At 42.7% G+C, this 17,331-nt stretch overlaps 1 protein-coding gene across 5 annotated transcripts in view; it reads left to right on the top strand.

Moving 5' to 3' along the window:
- TJP2 (tight junction protein 2) overlaps positions 1-17,331 on the top strand; it is a 161,247-nt gene that overhangs the window by 99,987 nt on the left and 43,929 nt on the right. For all 5 annotated transcript variants that reach the window (XM_033924801.1, XM_033924824.1, XM_033924794.1 and 2 more), the window contains 4 exons: positions 10,452-10,662; positions 11,712-11,899; positions 13,587-13,682; positions 13,838-13,917. In XM_033924801.1, coding sequence (XP_033780692.1) covers positions 10,452-10,662; positions 11,712-11,899; positions 13,587-13,682; positions 13,838-13,917 — 575 coding nt within the window. The remainder of the gene's footprint in view (positions 1-10,451; positions 10,663-11,711; positions 11,900-13,586; positions 13,683-13,837; positions 13,918-17,331) is intronic.

Genomic DNA, 17,331 nt, shown 5'->3' with positions numbered 1-17,331 from the left:
TCTCTTGAGGTCCTCTTTCAATCAATCCTCCTGTGATTTAACAACTTTTAGAATTATAGTTCAATCCCTAGTGTTTTCAAATTGACTATTGTAATTTAGTATATTCTGGAAGTTCCAAATTTATTTACAATAATAATAATAATAATAAATTTATTCTTCTATACCGCCATTACCCAAGAGCTCTAGGAAAAATGCTTGAGTACCTGATTGTAAACTGTTTAGATAACCTTGATAGGTGATATATAAATGCCTAAAATAAAATAAATAATAAAAATACTACTTCCATCACTAAAGAAAATTACCTAGCAAAAAAAGAGACTTCTCTTCAGCTGATGATGCACCATTTTTTTGGCCCCCTGTTAATACATTTATAGTAACCTACTGGAAAGTGAAAATTAAATATTAGCAATTTATCTAAGGGGTCTTCAGGCTGTCTTTCAGTAATCTCCACATTTTGGTGGTGCTCTGTTCTCCTTAATTTCAGTGCTTGTTACAAGTCAGCGATAAGGTGTGCAGCAGAAGTCATGAATTCAGAGGAATGTGACAGGAGTTGTAATGCCAGTATTTCTGCTGTGCTGTTTGGACATGACCTGAGTTCACCTGACCTGGAATTTGAAATAGTGGCGTAGAGATACTGAATGAACTGACTCCTTGTAAACTGACCCCTTCGAAAGCTACTATCTTTAACCTCTCATCCCTTTATAGTTAGGAAACTGCCCCCTTGTATGCTTCTATCGGTATCCTCTCTTCCATTTTTTTAGTTCTTTTGTCCTTTATAGTCCCTGTCCTTTAGCTTCATGTCCTCTCCCTACTCTGTGAATGTCCTTTTGTAACCCGTTCTGAGCTGTTTCGAAGGACGGGATAGAAATCTAAATAAATGATTCTCCATAGCCATCCAAGTGCTTACCTACAGAATCAAGAGCCTCTGAACATAAATGCTTTCTAGGATTTCAGCACCTGCAGTGCTTCTTGCCTGTCTTTAATCTCCAATCTTGTTAAATGTGGAGATAAACATGAAATTAAAAAAAACAAAAACCCCAGAAATTTTGAAACGTATGAGTTTTAAACTATCTTAACTACAAAAATACTCATCTTTTCCAACTTCTTTAAAATCAATATGTAGTTTTGGAAAAATACAAGAGCAGTTATTTTTAAATGTGTAAGCATATTTCAGTAGGGATGGTGGGTCAGTGGTCAAGTTGCTCGTATACTTCTGCCATTGACACCACTAAAGACTGTATCTCCTCCTTTCTCTGGTTTCATTTTCTCCTTGCTTTTCTTTGACTCATATTTTACTCCATATTCTCTTTCCTATCTTTCTTTTTAAATTCTTTATTGATTTTCATAGTTCAGTAGTTCAATACATGAATATATAACATATAATACATCAATACAAGCACATTCAACTTACAATTTTACTTAATCACTCATTTTCTCCCACCCATCCACCCACCCACTCATTCAATGATTATTCCATAAAACACAGCAACATAGAATTCCCCAATAATCTTACCCTAATCAAATTAATAAATTTTCCCATCCTCCCACCTACCCCAAGTGTAAATACTCTAAGCTCGTCAAATTAGGACAGAGATATCCACCCCTTCCCACCCGTCTTTGGATGTGTATGAAAATAAACAAAAAGTGACTTATAAACAAGACCTGCTATAATAAAGTTACATAAGATGCCAAAGGACCCCAAACTAATTAAAAAAATTACTGTGCCCCAAACTATCTGCATTCATTTTTTCATATCTATAGCAGGAACACAGATTAGCCCACCAGAAAGGGAAATTTAGAAGATCATAATTCTTCCAGTTTCGAATTATCAATTGCATGGCTATCCCATCTTTCTAATCTTTTTCTTTGTCAACCATATTCTCCAATGCTTTCTCCCATTTTTTCCCCACTCTTATCCCTTGCTGCTTCCTACTCTCCATTTCTCTCTCCCAGCTGCTTCTTCCTACATTGTCTCTCATTCTACATTATGCAAATCTGTCCTCTGGATTCAGCTGGTACCATTTTCAAAATCTGGCATTAGTGGGGCAAGAGCAAGCACTAATTTTGGAGGCCAGGGTATGGTTAATGACCAGAGCTTTAGCATTTGGTTTGGAAAAGGGGATGTGACACCCCATGAACTTTCAGGGCACTTTTGATTATGATTGGGGGAGAGGGGTGTGGTTAAGGATTTTTGTGGCCCCCATTAGGATTTTTCCCCAGGTCTGTGACTCATGTTGTAACCAGCAAAAAAACAAATAATATTGACACAAAGCCACAAGAGATTTACTCAGCTATGGTACCGAGTTGAGCAGCTCCCACAGTAAAACATGAGAATGCAGTCTTTTGCTCTGACTGTAAATTCACTCTCTCCAAGGTAGGGAGAACATAAGAACTGCCATCACCGGATCAAACCTTAGGTCCATCAAATCTGGCGATCCACACACGTGGAGGCCCAGCCAGGTGTACCCTGGTGTAATTTTAGTCACCCGTATCCCTCTATGACTCTCGTAAGAAGATGTGCATCTAGTTTGCTTTTAAATCCTAAAATGGTAGATTCCGCAACAACCTCCTCCGGGAGGGCATTCCAGGTGTCCACCACCCGCTGCGTGAAGCAGAACTTCCTGATATTTGTCCTGGATTTGTCCCCCCTCAGCTTCAGTCCATGTCCTCTTGTCCGTGTCACATTGGACATTGTAAATAACTTTTTTTCCTGCTCTATTTTGTCGATTCCTTTCAGTATTTTGAAAGTCTCAATCATATCCCCTTGCAGTCTCCTCTTCCCAAGGGAGAACAATCCCAATCTCTCAAGTCGTTCCTCGTAATCCAAGTTATCCATACTGTTTACTAGCTTCGTTGCTCGTCTCTGCACCCTCTCCAGCAATTTTATATCCTTCTTTAGGTAGGGAGACCAATGTTGGACACAGTATTCAAAGTGTGGCTTGACCATTGCTCTATAAAGTGGCATTATAACTTTCTCCAATCTACTCGTGATTCCTTTCTTTATCATGCCTAACATTCTATTTGCTTTCTTCGACGCGCATTCGGCCGACGGCTTCGGGGTCCTATCTGTCAGTACACCCAGGTCCTTTTCTTGTTCGTTCTTACCCAGAGTTGCACCTGACATTCTATACTCGTGTTCCTTGTTTTTTCTGCCTAAGTGCATTACTTTGCACTTTTCCACATTAAATTTCATCTGCCATTTCTCTGCCCATTTCTCTAATTGACACAAGTCGCTCTGGAGTTCCTCGCTATCCTTCTGCCATCTGATTGCCCGGCATAGCTTTGTGTCATCTGCAAACTTGATGATCACACTGGATCTTCCTTCTTCTAGGTCATTGATGAAAATATTAAATAAGATGGGCCCAAGTACCGAGCCCTGGGGCACACCGCTAGTCACTTTCTTCCAGTCTGAGAACTTCCCATTTATGCCCACTCTCTGCTTTCTGTTCTCCATCCATTTGCCTATCCATCTTAGTATATCTCCCTCTATTCCATGGCTATGTAGTTTCCTGAGAAGTCTTTCATGTGGAAACTTGTTGAACTCTTTCTGGAAGTCCAAGTATATTATATCCACCGGTTCTCCACTATCAATTTGTTTGTTCACTGTTTCAAAAAATTGAAGTAAATTCATCCACATCTTTATGTGCAATTCTAGAGGCCACATTACCATAAAGATGTGCTTAGAGTTGAGTCGGTTCAACGGATGGCCACTAAAATGATCTCCGGGCTTAAGGGTCTCTCGTACAAAGAAAGACTAAACAAATTGCATCTCTACACTCTAGAGGAACACAGGGAAAGGGGGGACATGATTGAGACATTTAAATACATCACAGGACGTGTTGAGGTGGAAGACGACATCTTCTTTCCCAAAGGACCCTCGGTCACAAGGGGGCACCCGCTCAAACTCAAAGGAGGGAAATTTAATGGTGACACCAGGAAGTATTTCTTCACAGAAAGGGTAGTAGATCACTGGAACAAGCTTTCAATGCAGGTGATCAAGGCCACCAGCGTGCTTGACTTAAGAATAAATGGGACATACACGTGGGATCCCTACGAGGGTAGTGTTAAGGAACTAGGTCATTAGCACTCAGACTTAATGGGGTGGGTCAGAAGAGTGGGCAGACTTGATGGGCTATAGCCCTTTTCTGCCGTCATCTTTCTATGTTTCTATGATTTCCTTTTCCTGAAGCCATGTTGACTGGCTCTCATCAGGTCATGTGTATCCGGACTATGCTATCTTTAAACAGTGCTTCAACCATCTTTCCAGGGACAGACGTAAGGTCTGTAGTTGCCCGGCTCTCCTCTTGATCCTTTTTTGAAAATTGGTGTGACGTTCGCTATCTTCCAGTCGTCAGGTATCTGTCCAGTTCTAATTGATAGGTTGGCAAGTTTTTGCAATAGTTCTCCAAATTCAACCTTCAGTTCTTTTAAGACTCTCGGGTGAATTCCATCCAGTCCGGGGGATTTGTCACTTTTAAGTTTGTCGATCTGGTAGTATATCTGGTCCAAGTCCACTTCTACTGTGGTGAGGCTGTCCTCTATTACTCCCTTGAACACTTTCACTGTTTCAGGTATTGTTGCGGTGTCCTCCTTCGTAAAGACAGACGCAAAGAAGGAATTTAGTCTGTCTGCAATTTGTTTGTCTTCCTTGATGTACCCTTTTCTTCCATGGTCGTCCAGCGGTCCCACTGCCTCTTTTGCAGGTTTTTTCCCTTTTATGTATCTAAAGAAGGGCTTGAAATTTTTGGCCTCTTGCGCTATTTTCTCCTCATAGTCCTTTTTGGCATCCCTCACTGCCTTGTGACATTTATTCTGATTGTCTTTGTGTTTGTTCCAAGCTTCGGTTGTTTTCATGTGTTTCCATTTTTTAAAGGAGTCCTTCTTTTCTTTTATGGCTTTCTTCACCTCTCTAGTAAGCCATGCCGGTTTTCCTTTGCCTTTAGTTTTCTTTTCTTTGGAAATCCGCGGAATGTAGAGATTTTGTGCTTCCGTGATAGTGTTTTTCAGTAGGGACCATGCCTGATATACCGTTTTAACTTTGTCCATCTTTTTCTTGAGCCGTCGTTTCACTATGGCTCTCATGCTATCGTATCTTCCCTTTTTAAAGTTTAAGGTCGTAGTTGAAGTTTTGGTACATTTCCCCTTCCCGGTGTCAAATATAAAGTTGATCATGTTGTGATCACTTGTCCCCAGCGGAACCGTGACTTCTACTTCTTTTGTCGGTCCCGTAATGCCATTTAGGACCAAGTCCAAGGTGATGTTTCCTCTCGTCGGCTCTCCCACCATTTGTTCCAGAAAGCAGTCCCCTAGCGCTTCCAGGAACTTGGCCTCCTTGCCACAGTTCGAGGTTCCCAGGTTCCGAATGAGAGGGCACTCTCTAAAATTGAAAGGGGATAGCTTCCGTCCGGCTTACGGAAGCTCTTCTTCACCCAGAGAGTGATAGAAAACTGGAACGCTCTTCCGGAGTCTGTCATAGGGGAAAACACCCTCCAGGGATTCAAGACAAAGTTAGATAAGTTCCTGCTGAACTGGAACATACTCAGGTAGGGCTAGTCTCAGTTAGCGCTGGTCTTTGACCAGAGGGCCGCCACGTGAGTGGACTGCTGGCCACGATGGACCATTGGTCTGACCCAGCAGCAGCAATTCTTATGTTCTTAAGCTATCTGTGTGTAGAGATGAGCCTTTAACAGCTCAGTGGTACTATCTCCAAAACCTGAGGTGGAGCATGGGCAAAACTGACCTAAGAGGAATCGTAAATCTTGCTATAATTGCTAGGAACTGTCTCATTAAGAACAGTTCAGTCAGCAACCAGGAAGAAACTGGTCTGTGAGTTTTGCAAACCTCATTCTTCTGGCACAAACTAGATAGCAATGAGCTGCTGTGGGAGGGGCTTTATGCCACACCTTTTGCCAGGTTCTGAATGGTGTTGCTACAGCAGTCTTCATGGTTTGGTCTGCAACATGTGCAGCTGCTGGAGGTCTTCTGCATGGCTATGCACTCCTTTGAGAGAGCACTGACTAGGATACCAGTACAGGGTAGGGGCTGGACCAGTGCTCAGAAGGTAACAGGCTCAGAAGAAAATGAGAATGCTTAACCGATCAAAGACCAGTGAGAAATGAACTGTCTTTGCAGAAATTATGTTATTAAAGGCTCATTTTTGACAGTTTATGGTGCAGTTATGGAGGATGATTCTTGAGATGGGGTAAAACGTCAATCGTGTGTAAGTGCACTTAGGTGTCGTTCTGTAACTGGGTGCCTAAGTGTTCTTGCATGTAACTGCAAGGAGGATGTTCCCAAGGGAGGGGCATGGTTGCGTAAAGAGAATTGCTATTATATTAGCACACACTTTACAATAGTTTTCAACTCGGACCTCAGGGGCCATCTGACCAGTCGGTTTTCAGAATATTCACAATGAATATGCATGAGAGTGTTTTGCATGTACTGCCGCCTTAGTATGCAAATCTCTATAATGCATATTCATTGTGGCTATCCTGAAAATCTGGCTGGGCAGGCAGTCCCTAAGGGACTGGGTTGAAAATCACTGCTTTACGGAATACTTCCATTTGTGCATCAACTACAGTGTTTAGGTGCCCATTTATCCCAAAGACAGAGCATAAGTGGTCATACCTAATGTTGGGCACATATATGTTGACACTACTGTGTTTCCCCGAAAATAAGGCAGTGTCTTATATTAATTTGGGGTCCAAAAAACACATTAAGGCTTATTTTGGGGGGATGTCTTATGTTTTTTTCATCTACAACAATCATCTCTCCCTTCCTCTCCTCCACCCCAATTCTTCCTTTTTCCTTTCTCCCCCCCCCCATGTGCAGCATCTTTCCTCCCCTCTCAACCATCCCGTTGTGCAGCATCTTTCTATCCCTCCTTCCCATTCCCCCCTGTGGAGCAGGGTGGGGGCCACTGAATTGGCGAATCGGGCAGCACTAGTGTCAGGGTCATTCGGGGGGGGGGGATTCGGGAGTCAATCTTAACTAGGGCTTATTTTTGGGGTAGGGCTTATATTAGGAGCATCTTTAAAAATCACGCTAGGACTTATTTTCAGGCTAGGTCTTATTTTTGGGGAAACATAAGTTTAGGTGCACTAATGTGCCATTATAGAATACTAGCTGAGTGCCCTAATTTTAGGTGCCTAAGTTTGAAATGAGACAAAGAAGATTGACACATTTGAGCTTTGGTGTTGAAGAAGGATTCTATGCGTGCCGTGGACCGCCAGAAGAACTTAACAAATCAATTCTGGAAGAGATTAAACCGGCTATGTCACTTAAAGCCCAAATGATGAAGTTAGGATGGTCTTATTTTGGTCACACCATCAGAAGAGAGATCGCTGGAGAAAGGACATCTTGTTTGGGAAGATCGAAAGAACCAGGCGAAGAGGGTGACGACAATCAGATGGCTGGATACATTGAAAACAACCATGGGGGTGATGCTGGAGGACCTTATTGTACTAGCACAAAAACCAATTTTACACACATGTTTGAGCACCCTTTTTTTAAATTTTTAACCCTAGAAACCATTATTCTCCATTTGTGAGCACCAGTGTCATCCTGTCCCTCATGGTTTCTAACACCATTTATCTGAGCAAGAGTGGGGTTTAAAAAATATATATATTCTTCAGCAACTGTCCAGACCAACATAGGGTTAATCTCGCAAGCGGGTACATATCTCATCATGACCAGCAGGTGGAGACGGAGACAAAACTTTGGAACTGTACATATCATGTGACTCCTCCCTAATTACCTCAGTCTTCTCTCAGTCTCCAGCAGGTGTGGTGAGCTGTACCCATCTCCTTTGGTAAGGCTGTTGGAATTTGTTTAGGAATTTTTGTCCCTTTTTGTTGCCGGATTGAGCTTGGGTGGACCTTGTTTGGGGGTCTGTCCGACCTCGGGGGTGTCAAACCCAGTGGGTCTCGAGCGGGGTCCCTCCCCCCACCTCCCCACATTTTTGTAGAGGTGCCTCAACAGTAAGCTTTACCCCCTGGTGGTAAGGCATATTGTTTAGAACAGTGTTCTTCAACCTTTTTACACCTATGGACCGGTGGAAATAAAAGAATTATTTTGTGGACCGGCAAACTACTAAGACTGAAATAACAAAACCTGTTTCCACCCTGTCCTCGTGAGCTCGGTCCCCGTAAACCATCTGATCCCATCCGCACAAGCATCAGTTATGATTTTATATTGAACACATTTTATTAAAGTATAAAAAAAACAATATTCTGTACAATTGTCATTTTATATAAATACAAATACTACAGAGCAAGGATCAACAAAACCCCTGTCTCCCCTCCCCTTCACATATATCCCCTCTACTATCAAGAGAACTGAATAAGCCAAATTATTACAGAACGCCACACAGAAATATCAAGTTAACAGAATACCATAGTCACACATAGCAGGAATAAGGTTAGGGGAGTGCAATTAGGGCAACTAACTTGCCCCCTGGTCAGAGAGAGAACCCTAAGCCAGCTGCTAGCTAAAGAAGCACTGCCTTGGCTTTGCAGTCCCCAGTTATGTCTAACACCAGCTTTAGCAGGATATTTTAAATCTGATATATTCTAATCACAAAATAGAAATAAAATTATTTTTTCTACCTTTTCTTGTCTCTGGTTTCTGCTTTCATCTTCTTTTCACTCTTTTTCTTCCAGCGTCTGCCCTTTCTGTCTCTTCAATCCAGCATCTGCCCCTTCCTCCTTCCATATAGTATCTGCCTTCTTTCTATGCCCCTCTCCCCTATCCCCTATCCATCCAGCTTGCACCCCCCTCTCTCCTTTTTACATGATGCTTTCCAGCTTCACTGCTCTCCATTTTTATCTAACCCAGTCAGTGGTGGTTGCCGTGAGATCGTGTTTCTTCAGGCCCTGAGCGGCACCGCGCCGCTGCTCGGCACTGAGATGCTTCTGTGTATTCGTTCTTGCCTGCTGCACCTCTGGACCACCAGGGATCGACAGAGGATGTATGAGGAGAGGGCAGGGAGGGGGGACAAACATAAGAAGTTGCCTCCACTGGGTCAGACCAGAGGTCCATCCCGCCCAGTGGTCCGCTCCCGCGGTGGACCACCAGGTCCTTTGACCTGTGAAGTGATTTGACCATTTTTATATCCTACCTCTGCTTCTATCTGTACCCCTCAATCCCTTTATCCTTTAGGAACCTATCCAAACCTTCCTTGAACCCCTGTACTGTGGTCTGGCCTATCACAACCTCTGGAAGAGCGTTCCATGCGTCTACCACCCTCTGGGTAAAAAAGAACTTCCTAGCATTTGTTCTGAACCTGTCCCCTTTCAATTTCTCCGAGTGACCCCTAGTGCTTGTGGTTCCCCACAGTTTGAAGAATCTGTCCTTGTCCACTTTCTCTATGCCCTTCAGGTGCAGATGAACTTATTAAAAAGGTCAGATTACATTTGCTGTGTGTCTAAGCATAAAGATTATTTTACTTGTTCTTAAAGGTCAGAAGTAACACAGAAGAAGGCAATGAGAGAACATAGTGGTGCAATTGCCAGTAGGTGTATAAATCTTGCACCATTGACATAAATTCATCTTGCAAATCCAAAATAATTTGATGCTCCCATCTTCTTTGAGAACATGGTAAAGGTAAAGGAGACCCTGAGAGGTCCAATGCTAGAATACCAGGGAAGTCCTTTCCAGTTCAAAATCTGGATTGCCCCCTATGAGCAACAATGGGGAAGCATCTGACCAAACATCCCGCAAAGAGCAGAGCCAGGGCTATGCCGCATGAGTAGAGTGCTTTGAAGGGCATCCACAATCTTTTTACTTCTTTCTGATGTAGCAGTTGGGACATTATGGTTAAAATCTCACCAAGATATTACACATTTAGTCAAGAAGATATGCATAAACAATGTGTTTTCAAATTTTTTTTTTTAATATTTGCATTCCATCACTCAGTCTTAAAGGTCCTGCAGTTTGTTGCAGAGCTCTTGACCCAACACAGAAATGGTTGTGGCTCTGCCAACTTATCAATAGACAGCTGCATATCTTAATTCTGTATCTAGTTTGATTTTTTTTAAAAAACCCCAAAACGACAAACACAGCTTCCTTGGGCCAGTCTATTCTGATACCTAAATTCTTTCATTCCCACAGTTGTTTAATATCTAGTCTATCTTCACTCATTCGGCTATTACTTTGCATTTTCCTTAGAAAGAGCTTGTGAGGTTCTCTGAATAGGGGGTAATAGCATGAATTGATGTAACAGCATGTTGTAGGCTCTGAAACTCAGGCTCCTGGAGGACCCCTTCCCTTGGTATTCTTATGAGGTGAGTTTTTCGTCACCATTTTCATCACAGTATAGATATTGCTCAGATATCATATTTGAAGCGACTCCTTAGTAAATCTGCAGACTATTGCTGGCACATAAGATTTTGTTCTCTGTCTCTTCACTAATATGATCACAGCTCACAACTGAATGTCCTGTGTCCTTTCAGTGTACAAGAACATCCTGGCTTGTGGCAGAGGAGATTCATTCTTCATAAGAACACATTTGGAATATGAAAAGGAAGCTCCTCAGAGCTTAGGCTTCACCAGAGGAGAGATATTTAGAGTGGTCGACACTCTGTACAATGGCAAACTGGGTAGCTGGCTGGCTGTGAGGATCGCAAATGAACTTGAAAAGGGACTCATTCCTAGTAAAAGCAGGTATTTTGTGCCATAATGTACAGTATTTGGCTAATAATTTAAGAAATTTTTTTTGATGTGGAAAATAAGTTTAATTTTTAATATGAATATTTGGTTTTATTCTTGTTTTCAAGTGTGAATGTGGACCATATGATATCTTTGTTATTTTGCATGTGGTACACCTCTTAGATAGGACTTTTAATGGCTAGCCTAACTAATGATGGATGACTTTTCTGCCTCTGTGAGATGGGATAGTTAGGGACGTTAGTCTAGGTACCCTGGATGGTTTCTGTGCTCCTCCACAATTATCCAAAGGTTCGTCTTTTTTTTTTCTACCTCCACCCCTCCACCGCCTACCCTTCTCACCCCTTGCCCCACAATTCTGTAACATGTACATGGTTTAACAGCATCTGTGTTTTACACTTTTTCCCCAGCTAAATCAGATTGTGTTTTCTTGCTGTTTATTTTTTATTTATCATTTTACAAAAAAAAAAATATCAAGCATTATATCCTGTACAGTAATATTGTGATCCATAACATAAATAATAAGAATACATAATAACATATTCTCTTACACTTAAGTAATCTATAGTCCCCAATTATTATTTGATCCAAGACTTTCAAAGAGTGACATTACCAATTAAAAGGAAAGAACAAAAAATAACCATTAATAAACAAGGCAAAGTGGCTGAAATTGGAGGGAGTATTCTAATCATGAGACAGTTACTATTCCAGTTGTTCCTTCTTTCTCAAGACGTTTCAAAGCAACAAAATTTGTTAGGTGCATTGGTTCAAAGAAAAATACTTATCTTACTGTTTATGATGTGAATATTAGCAGGCTCTAGCAATTAGCAGTCACCAACTTTACATACACTATAGTTCTAACTTTCCTGGTTCTGAGCCTGGATCCTAACCTGGCCCCTAAAGCTGTTACCTAGCATGGATCACACTTAATTCCCACACTTCATTAGTTACTGACCAGATGAAATTTGTCGTCTTTATGTATATTTTTTTATTGTTTCAAGTCTGTTTTTCCTTAATTTGGGCTGAACTCTGTTTGCATCTCTTAGAGCTGACCAGATGGCAAGTGTACAGAATGCTCAGAGAGGAGCTGCTGGCGACAGAGCAGATTTCTGGCGAACGCGTGGCCAAAGAGCTGCCATGAAAAAGAACATGAAGAAGAGTAGAGAGGATCTGACTGCTATTTCAGCTATAAGCACAAAATTTCCAGCTTATGAGAGAGTGATTCTACGAGAAGGTAAAGAAACATTTGGTGTTATTCAGCAGTACCAGTATGTAGCAACCATCACCTCCTGTTGTACCTCAAGCTTCTAGCTGAAATGCACGGCTAGGTGCATTCAGACCAGATTGAACTTGGAAATTAAAGGGCAAAAAAAATTGTATGAGTTTACTGCAGACATTATCTGCAAATGTGTGTACAGAGGTGTCCTGGAAAAGACCAAAAGTATCTCTAGAGTAGACTGCTGTAATTTAAAACTTCCCCAGAAGGAAGGACACACAGGAACTTCTTGCCTCATTTGTGTTCTCTTAGCTGACTCATTAGTACCAGAATCTTCTGATGATCAGATGCCATACACATTACATTATGGTGAGAGCCACGAACTGAGAACCCGGGGAACTGGGTTCGATTCCCACCATGGCTCCTTGTGACTCTGGACAAGTCTCTTAATCCTCCACTGCCCCAGGTGTAAAAACATCCCCACAAACATAGATTGTAAACCCACCAGGAATAGAGGAAAGTGCTTGCATATAATAAATGGAAACCACTTTGGTTGAACCATAGCAAGGTAGTACATCAAATCTGTGACCCTTACCATTGCATTAGCCAAAAAAACATAAATTAAGGCAGGTGTGAATTTGTCATATTTTACGATGCTGATGTCAGAAAATTAATGATCTGCCTCAGGGTTGTCCAACCTCGGTCCTATTTGTATGCAAATAGATCTCATGCAAATTCATTGAGGAAATCCGGAAAACCCGACCTGGTGAGGGCTGAGGTTGGACACTCCTGATCTACCTCATCCCTTCTAATAGCAGTGAATCCAGGTGACTTATGTGAAGGCCTCCTTGTTTAGGAGTTGTAGCCTGCATCTCATATTCATTGCCCAAGCTAACAGCAGTAAAGCACTGCATGTGATGAGAGAAAAGAAATATATCCTCTGGGCACATAACATTTCAAGGAGATAATTGTGTGAAATTTGCAGGAACTAGGCTATGTAGAGAAAAAAGACATTTAGGCCCAGATTCTTTCTCTATTGCAGGGGTCTCAAAGTCCCTCCTTGAGGGCCGCAATTTAGTCGGGTTTTCAGGATTTCCCCAATGAATATGCATGAGATCTGTGTGCATGCACTGCTTTCAATGCATATTCATTGGGGAAATCCTGAAAACCCGACTGGATTGCGGCCCTCAAGGAGGGACTTTGAGATCCCTGCTCTATAGGGTGCCAATATTGGTGGCTGCCTAAAAAAGTGTCTGCCAATCGCATGTCAGTCATTCATCAGCGCCCTATAGAGAATTGCACCTCTGTGAAAGATAGGCATGGACAATGTAGGTCCAGAAAACCCTGGCCTACATTTCAAGTGCCTGTTTGTTGTGAATCATGCCTATGTAGGTACTTTACAGCGCCTAACGCCAGTTCTGTATGCCCATAGTGGCATTAAGCGCCATAAAGTGCTTACGTAGGCACGATCCCAGTGTCTTTTATTTAGGTGCCAGTGGGCACTTTAATTTTACAGTTTTTTGTTGTTTTAAATGGCGTTTCTCGATTAACTTAGGTGCCAGTAGGTGTGCCTAAGTTTTGGCATTGTTATAGAATATCCCCCTTAGTTACTTGTCCTGAAAAATCAGGCTCAACATTGATTTATTGATTGATTTTTTTGCATATGCTCAAGTTTCTTTTTCCCACGCCTTTTCATCTTTTACAGCTGGTTTTAAAAGACCTGTGGTGCTATTTGGTCCTATAGCAGATGTAGCCATGGAGAAGTTATCAAATGACTTGCCAGATCTATTTCAACTTGCAAGTAAGTTTCATTTAAGATATGACATCTAAAAGTTTGATTAATTGTGCTTGTATGATGTGGGTTTAAATGAGGTCATGGTAAAATGTTTACATGTCAGTATTAATAATAATAATAATAATAATTTTATTTCTTATATACCGCTGTAACCCTTGCAGAGACCGAACCAAAGGATGCTGGGGCAGAGAATCCTACAGGAGTGGTGCGTTTGAACAGTGTGCGGCAAATTATTGAACAAGTAAAGTACCTTCGTCTATATATGCATGTATATTTTAATTTACACATAGAACTGTGTTCTGCAATAGTGTTCTCCCATTGTTTTACTCATGGAAAAATATTTGATTAGCAATGTATAGCAGAGAAAAATCTAACAGATGACTTAATAGACCTTTTAGTTTCCTGCAACCTAGCAGGACAGATCAAATCCTAACATAATGGTGTCAATAAGGGCTTGTGCATTGCCAAATGTTTTATTATTTCCACAAGTTATAACAGAATCAAATAGATTTATGTGGAAGTTTACAGACATATATCGTTGGGAATTGGAACTACAGTTGGTAGGAGGTAGCTTTATATAGTTTGAAAGAACAGAAACATAGAAACATAGAAATAGACGGAAGATAAGGGCCCACGGCCCATCTAGTCTGCCCACCTTAATGTCCCTCCCCTACCTTTGCCCTACCTACCAGGGCCCCAGCCAAGATCTTGGGTTTTTTGGAGGGGTTTTCAATGAAGAATTTGAAAGTATTCTAGGTTGGGTTTGGTGGGTCTTTTTGTTTGTTTTTGCCCAATGTTAAATTGTAATCCATTCCATATCTGCTCACCACGTAATGGCATTTGATATATTGCCTTTCTGTGGTATTATCAAAACAGTTTATATTTATTTATATAAAGGTACTTTTCTTTGTCCCTAGTGGGCTTACAGTCTAAGTCTTTGTACCTGGGACAGTGGAAGGTTAAATGATTTGCCCAGGTTACAAGGAGCTACACTGGGAATCAAACCCAGTTCCTCAGGTTCTCAGCCCACTGCATTAACCATTTGGCTACTCCTCCACTCCACTGCTGTTGCGCTATACTTTTGACAGTTCTGCCTATGCATCAGCTCTCTTTAGCCCCAGCATTGCAGCAGCAGTTCTCTGTTAAGGGAAATGAACTTGGGCACCCTTTGGAATTGGTACACTGCACTATGGCTAGGGGAGTAGATGTTACAGCAGTGCAGTGATGAATGCTTTTTCTGCATAAAGAACTAAGCACAGTGGGTTGATAAAACTCACATCTCCTTTGTACTGTTCTGGCCTTGAAATGTCAGGAAAACCAAAGGACTCAATTTACTGAAATGAAAGCAGATCATTTTCATTTCATTATTCAAAATGGCTGTAATTGTAAAATGAGACAGCTGTACATACCAAGTGGTTGCAGTTTGCTGAGAAACTGCTCCACTCATTGGTAATTGCCACCTCCTGGTGAGAGACAGAGCGAGAGAGAGGATTAAAATTAATAGTAACAGTAATTTTAAATACATCCCATATTACAATCTCTATAATCATCTGTTCAGAGGAGAGAATTCAAGGCCTGAAACTTGGAATATCATTTATTCATACTCTGGTTTTGCCATATCATGAAACAAAGTCTTTATCTAAAATAGCCCGCCCTGTGTAAATAACTGGACTAGAACAGCTTTTTTGGGTAGCAGGCCTGAGATCATGAAATTCAGCCTTTTTCATGAAGAATGAGGCCCCTTCCATTTTATTTGCTTCTCTCAGCTTGTATAAGTTGATACAAAATCTCTAGAGAGCAAATAAATATTTACTTTATATACTCGAATATAAACTGAGATTTTTGAGCCCCAAAATGGGGATCTCAGTATATATTTGAGTCTTCTGATCTGCGCCTCTCCTCTGCCCCCGCCCAGACCTGTTGCAGGCCTCTAGTTGGCCTGCCTGAAGCCCTAGTGGTCCAGCAGTGAGCTGGGACAGGGGCAATCCTTCCTCATGCTGTCCCGGCTAACTCTGAACTGCCCCGCCTCACTGACCCATGTAGACCTTATTTATTTGACACATTTGTATTCCACTTTTGACCAAAGCGGCTCACAGATAACATATACAACTTTTAATCCACATAGCAGACAAGAGCAATGGAATGCAGAAGTCAAAATGTAAACAGTGATTTCCCATTGCAGTCTCATGAGACTGCAGTGGAAACTCATAGCAGTCATTATCCCAGGACAAGCAGGCAGCATATTCTCAACATATGGGTGATGTCACTGATGGAGCCCCCTAGCGGATGTTTTCGCAAGCAGACTTGCTTGAAGACCTTCAAGTTTGCGATTGGCCCACGCATGCATGCGTGCCCCTCCCGCCCGACCTAGGGCCTGCGTCTCCTCAGCGTGGCCTCAGTTCTATGTTTTCCACGGAGTCAGAAGCACTGCTCCCTTGCTTCGTGCGATCTCATTGTCCCTCTTGCACTGCAGCTTATTTGGTTAATTTTGGTTAAGTCGCTGTGCCCGCGTCTTTCTTTTTCTTTTTTTTTTCCGTTCGTATATTTTTGACCGGGTTAACCGGTCTTGCTCTGGCCGCTTGCCCTCGCGGGGCCGCGGCTGTCTTTTTTCTTATGTCCCGGCTTCGTTCCGGATTTAAAAACTGTACTAAGTGCAACCGGGTTATCTCCATCACCAACCCTCATCGTTGGTATGTGGAGTGCCTGGGTGCGGAGCACCACGCTGAGTCGTGTTCACGTTGTGTGACTTTGCAACCGCGGGCTCTTCATCGAAGGGTGGCCAAGATTCTCCAACTCTTTGGCCCCATGGATCCTGTGGGACAGGCCTCGAGCTCGGCCTCGGCGCCCTCGTTGGGTGCTTTGGCCTCGAAGTCCTCGGCCTCGAAGTCCCCCTTGGCCTCCAAGGCTCCGGCCTTGGCTCCTCCTGCTACTCCAGTCTTGGGTAAGTCTCCTCTTTCCTCCTCAGGTGTTCCGGCAAAGAAGCCTACCTTGGAGTCTCATGTCAGTGCCGCCTCATCGGCATCTTCGAGACATCATTCTAAGCGTGCCTCCTCACGTAGGGGATACTCTTCCTCGAGTTCGCCCCCGAAGGAGTGCACTGCTGCGCCTACGATCCAACAGCCTTTTGATCTCAGTACCTATGTTCAAGGACATGCTTAAGGCTATACTTACCACGCAGCTTTCCTTGGTAGTGAGCCATTCCCCATCGAGGCAGAAGCCAGCCTCTAGGGGGTCTTCTTCGAAACCGGTGGAGGAATTTTCCTTTGCCCCATCTTCTCCGAGGCTCCGCCAGCTGATTCCATGAACTCCGGAGTCCTCGCTGGTCCACCTTGCATGAGGTCGTTCCTCGATGCCCCCCAGACACTTTAGTCGAACCTCTTAGATCTCCCATTCGTGGGATTCCGAGGCCCCGGCTTACTATTCGAGGGAAATTTCTCCCTCTTTTTTGGCTGCCCCCAGATCTCGCTTGGAGTCTCCTCAGGAGGATGAGCCTTCTCCTCGAAACTCCTCCTTTTACTCGTTTCATTTCTGACATGGGCAGGGCCTTGAACCTGGACCTCCAGTCTGAGTCCCGCTATACCCAGGAATTCCTGGCGGAAATGGGTGTTGATCATCCGCCCCGTGAGGCGCTGTGCTTGCTATTGCACCAGGTTCT

Source organism: Geotrypetes seraphini, chromosome 1, assembly GCF_902459505.1.
Source record: "Geotrypetes seraphini chromosome 1, aGeoSer1.1, whole genome shotgun sequence".
Taxonomy (NCBI): domain Eukaryota; kingdom Metazoa; phylum Chordata; class Amphibia; order Gymnophiona; family Dermophiidae; genus Geotrypetes; species Geotrypetes seraphini.
The sequence above is the reverse complement of the archived record's forward strand: the minus strand, read 5'-3'. Positions and strand labels throughout refer to the sequence as shown.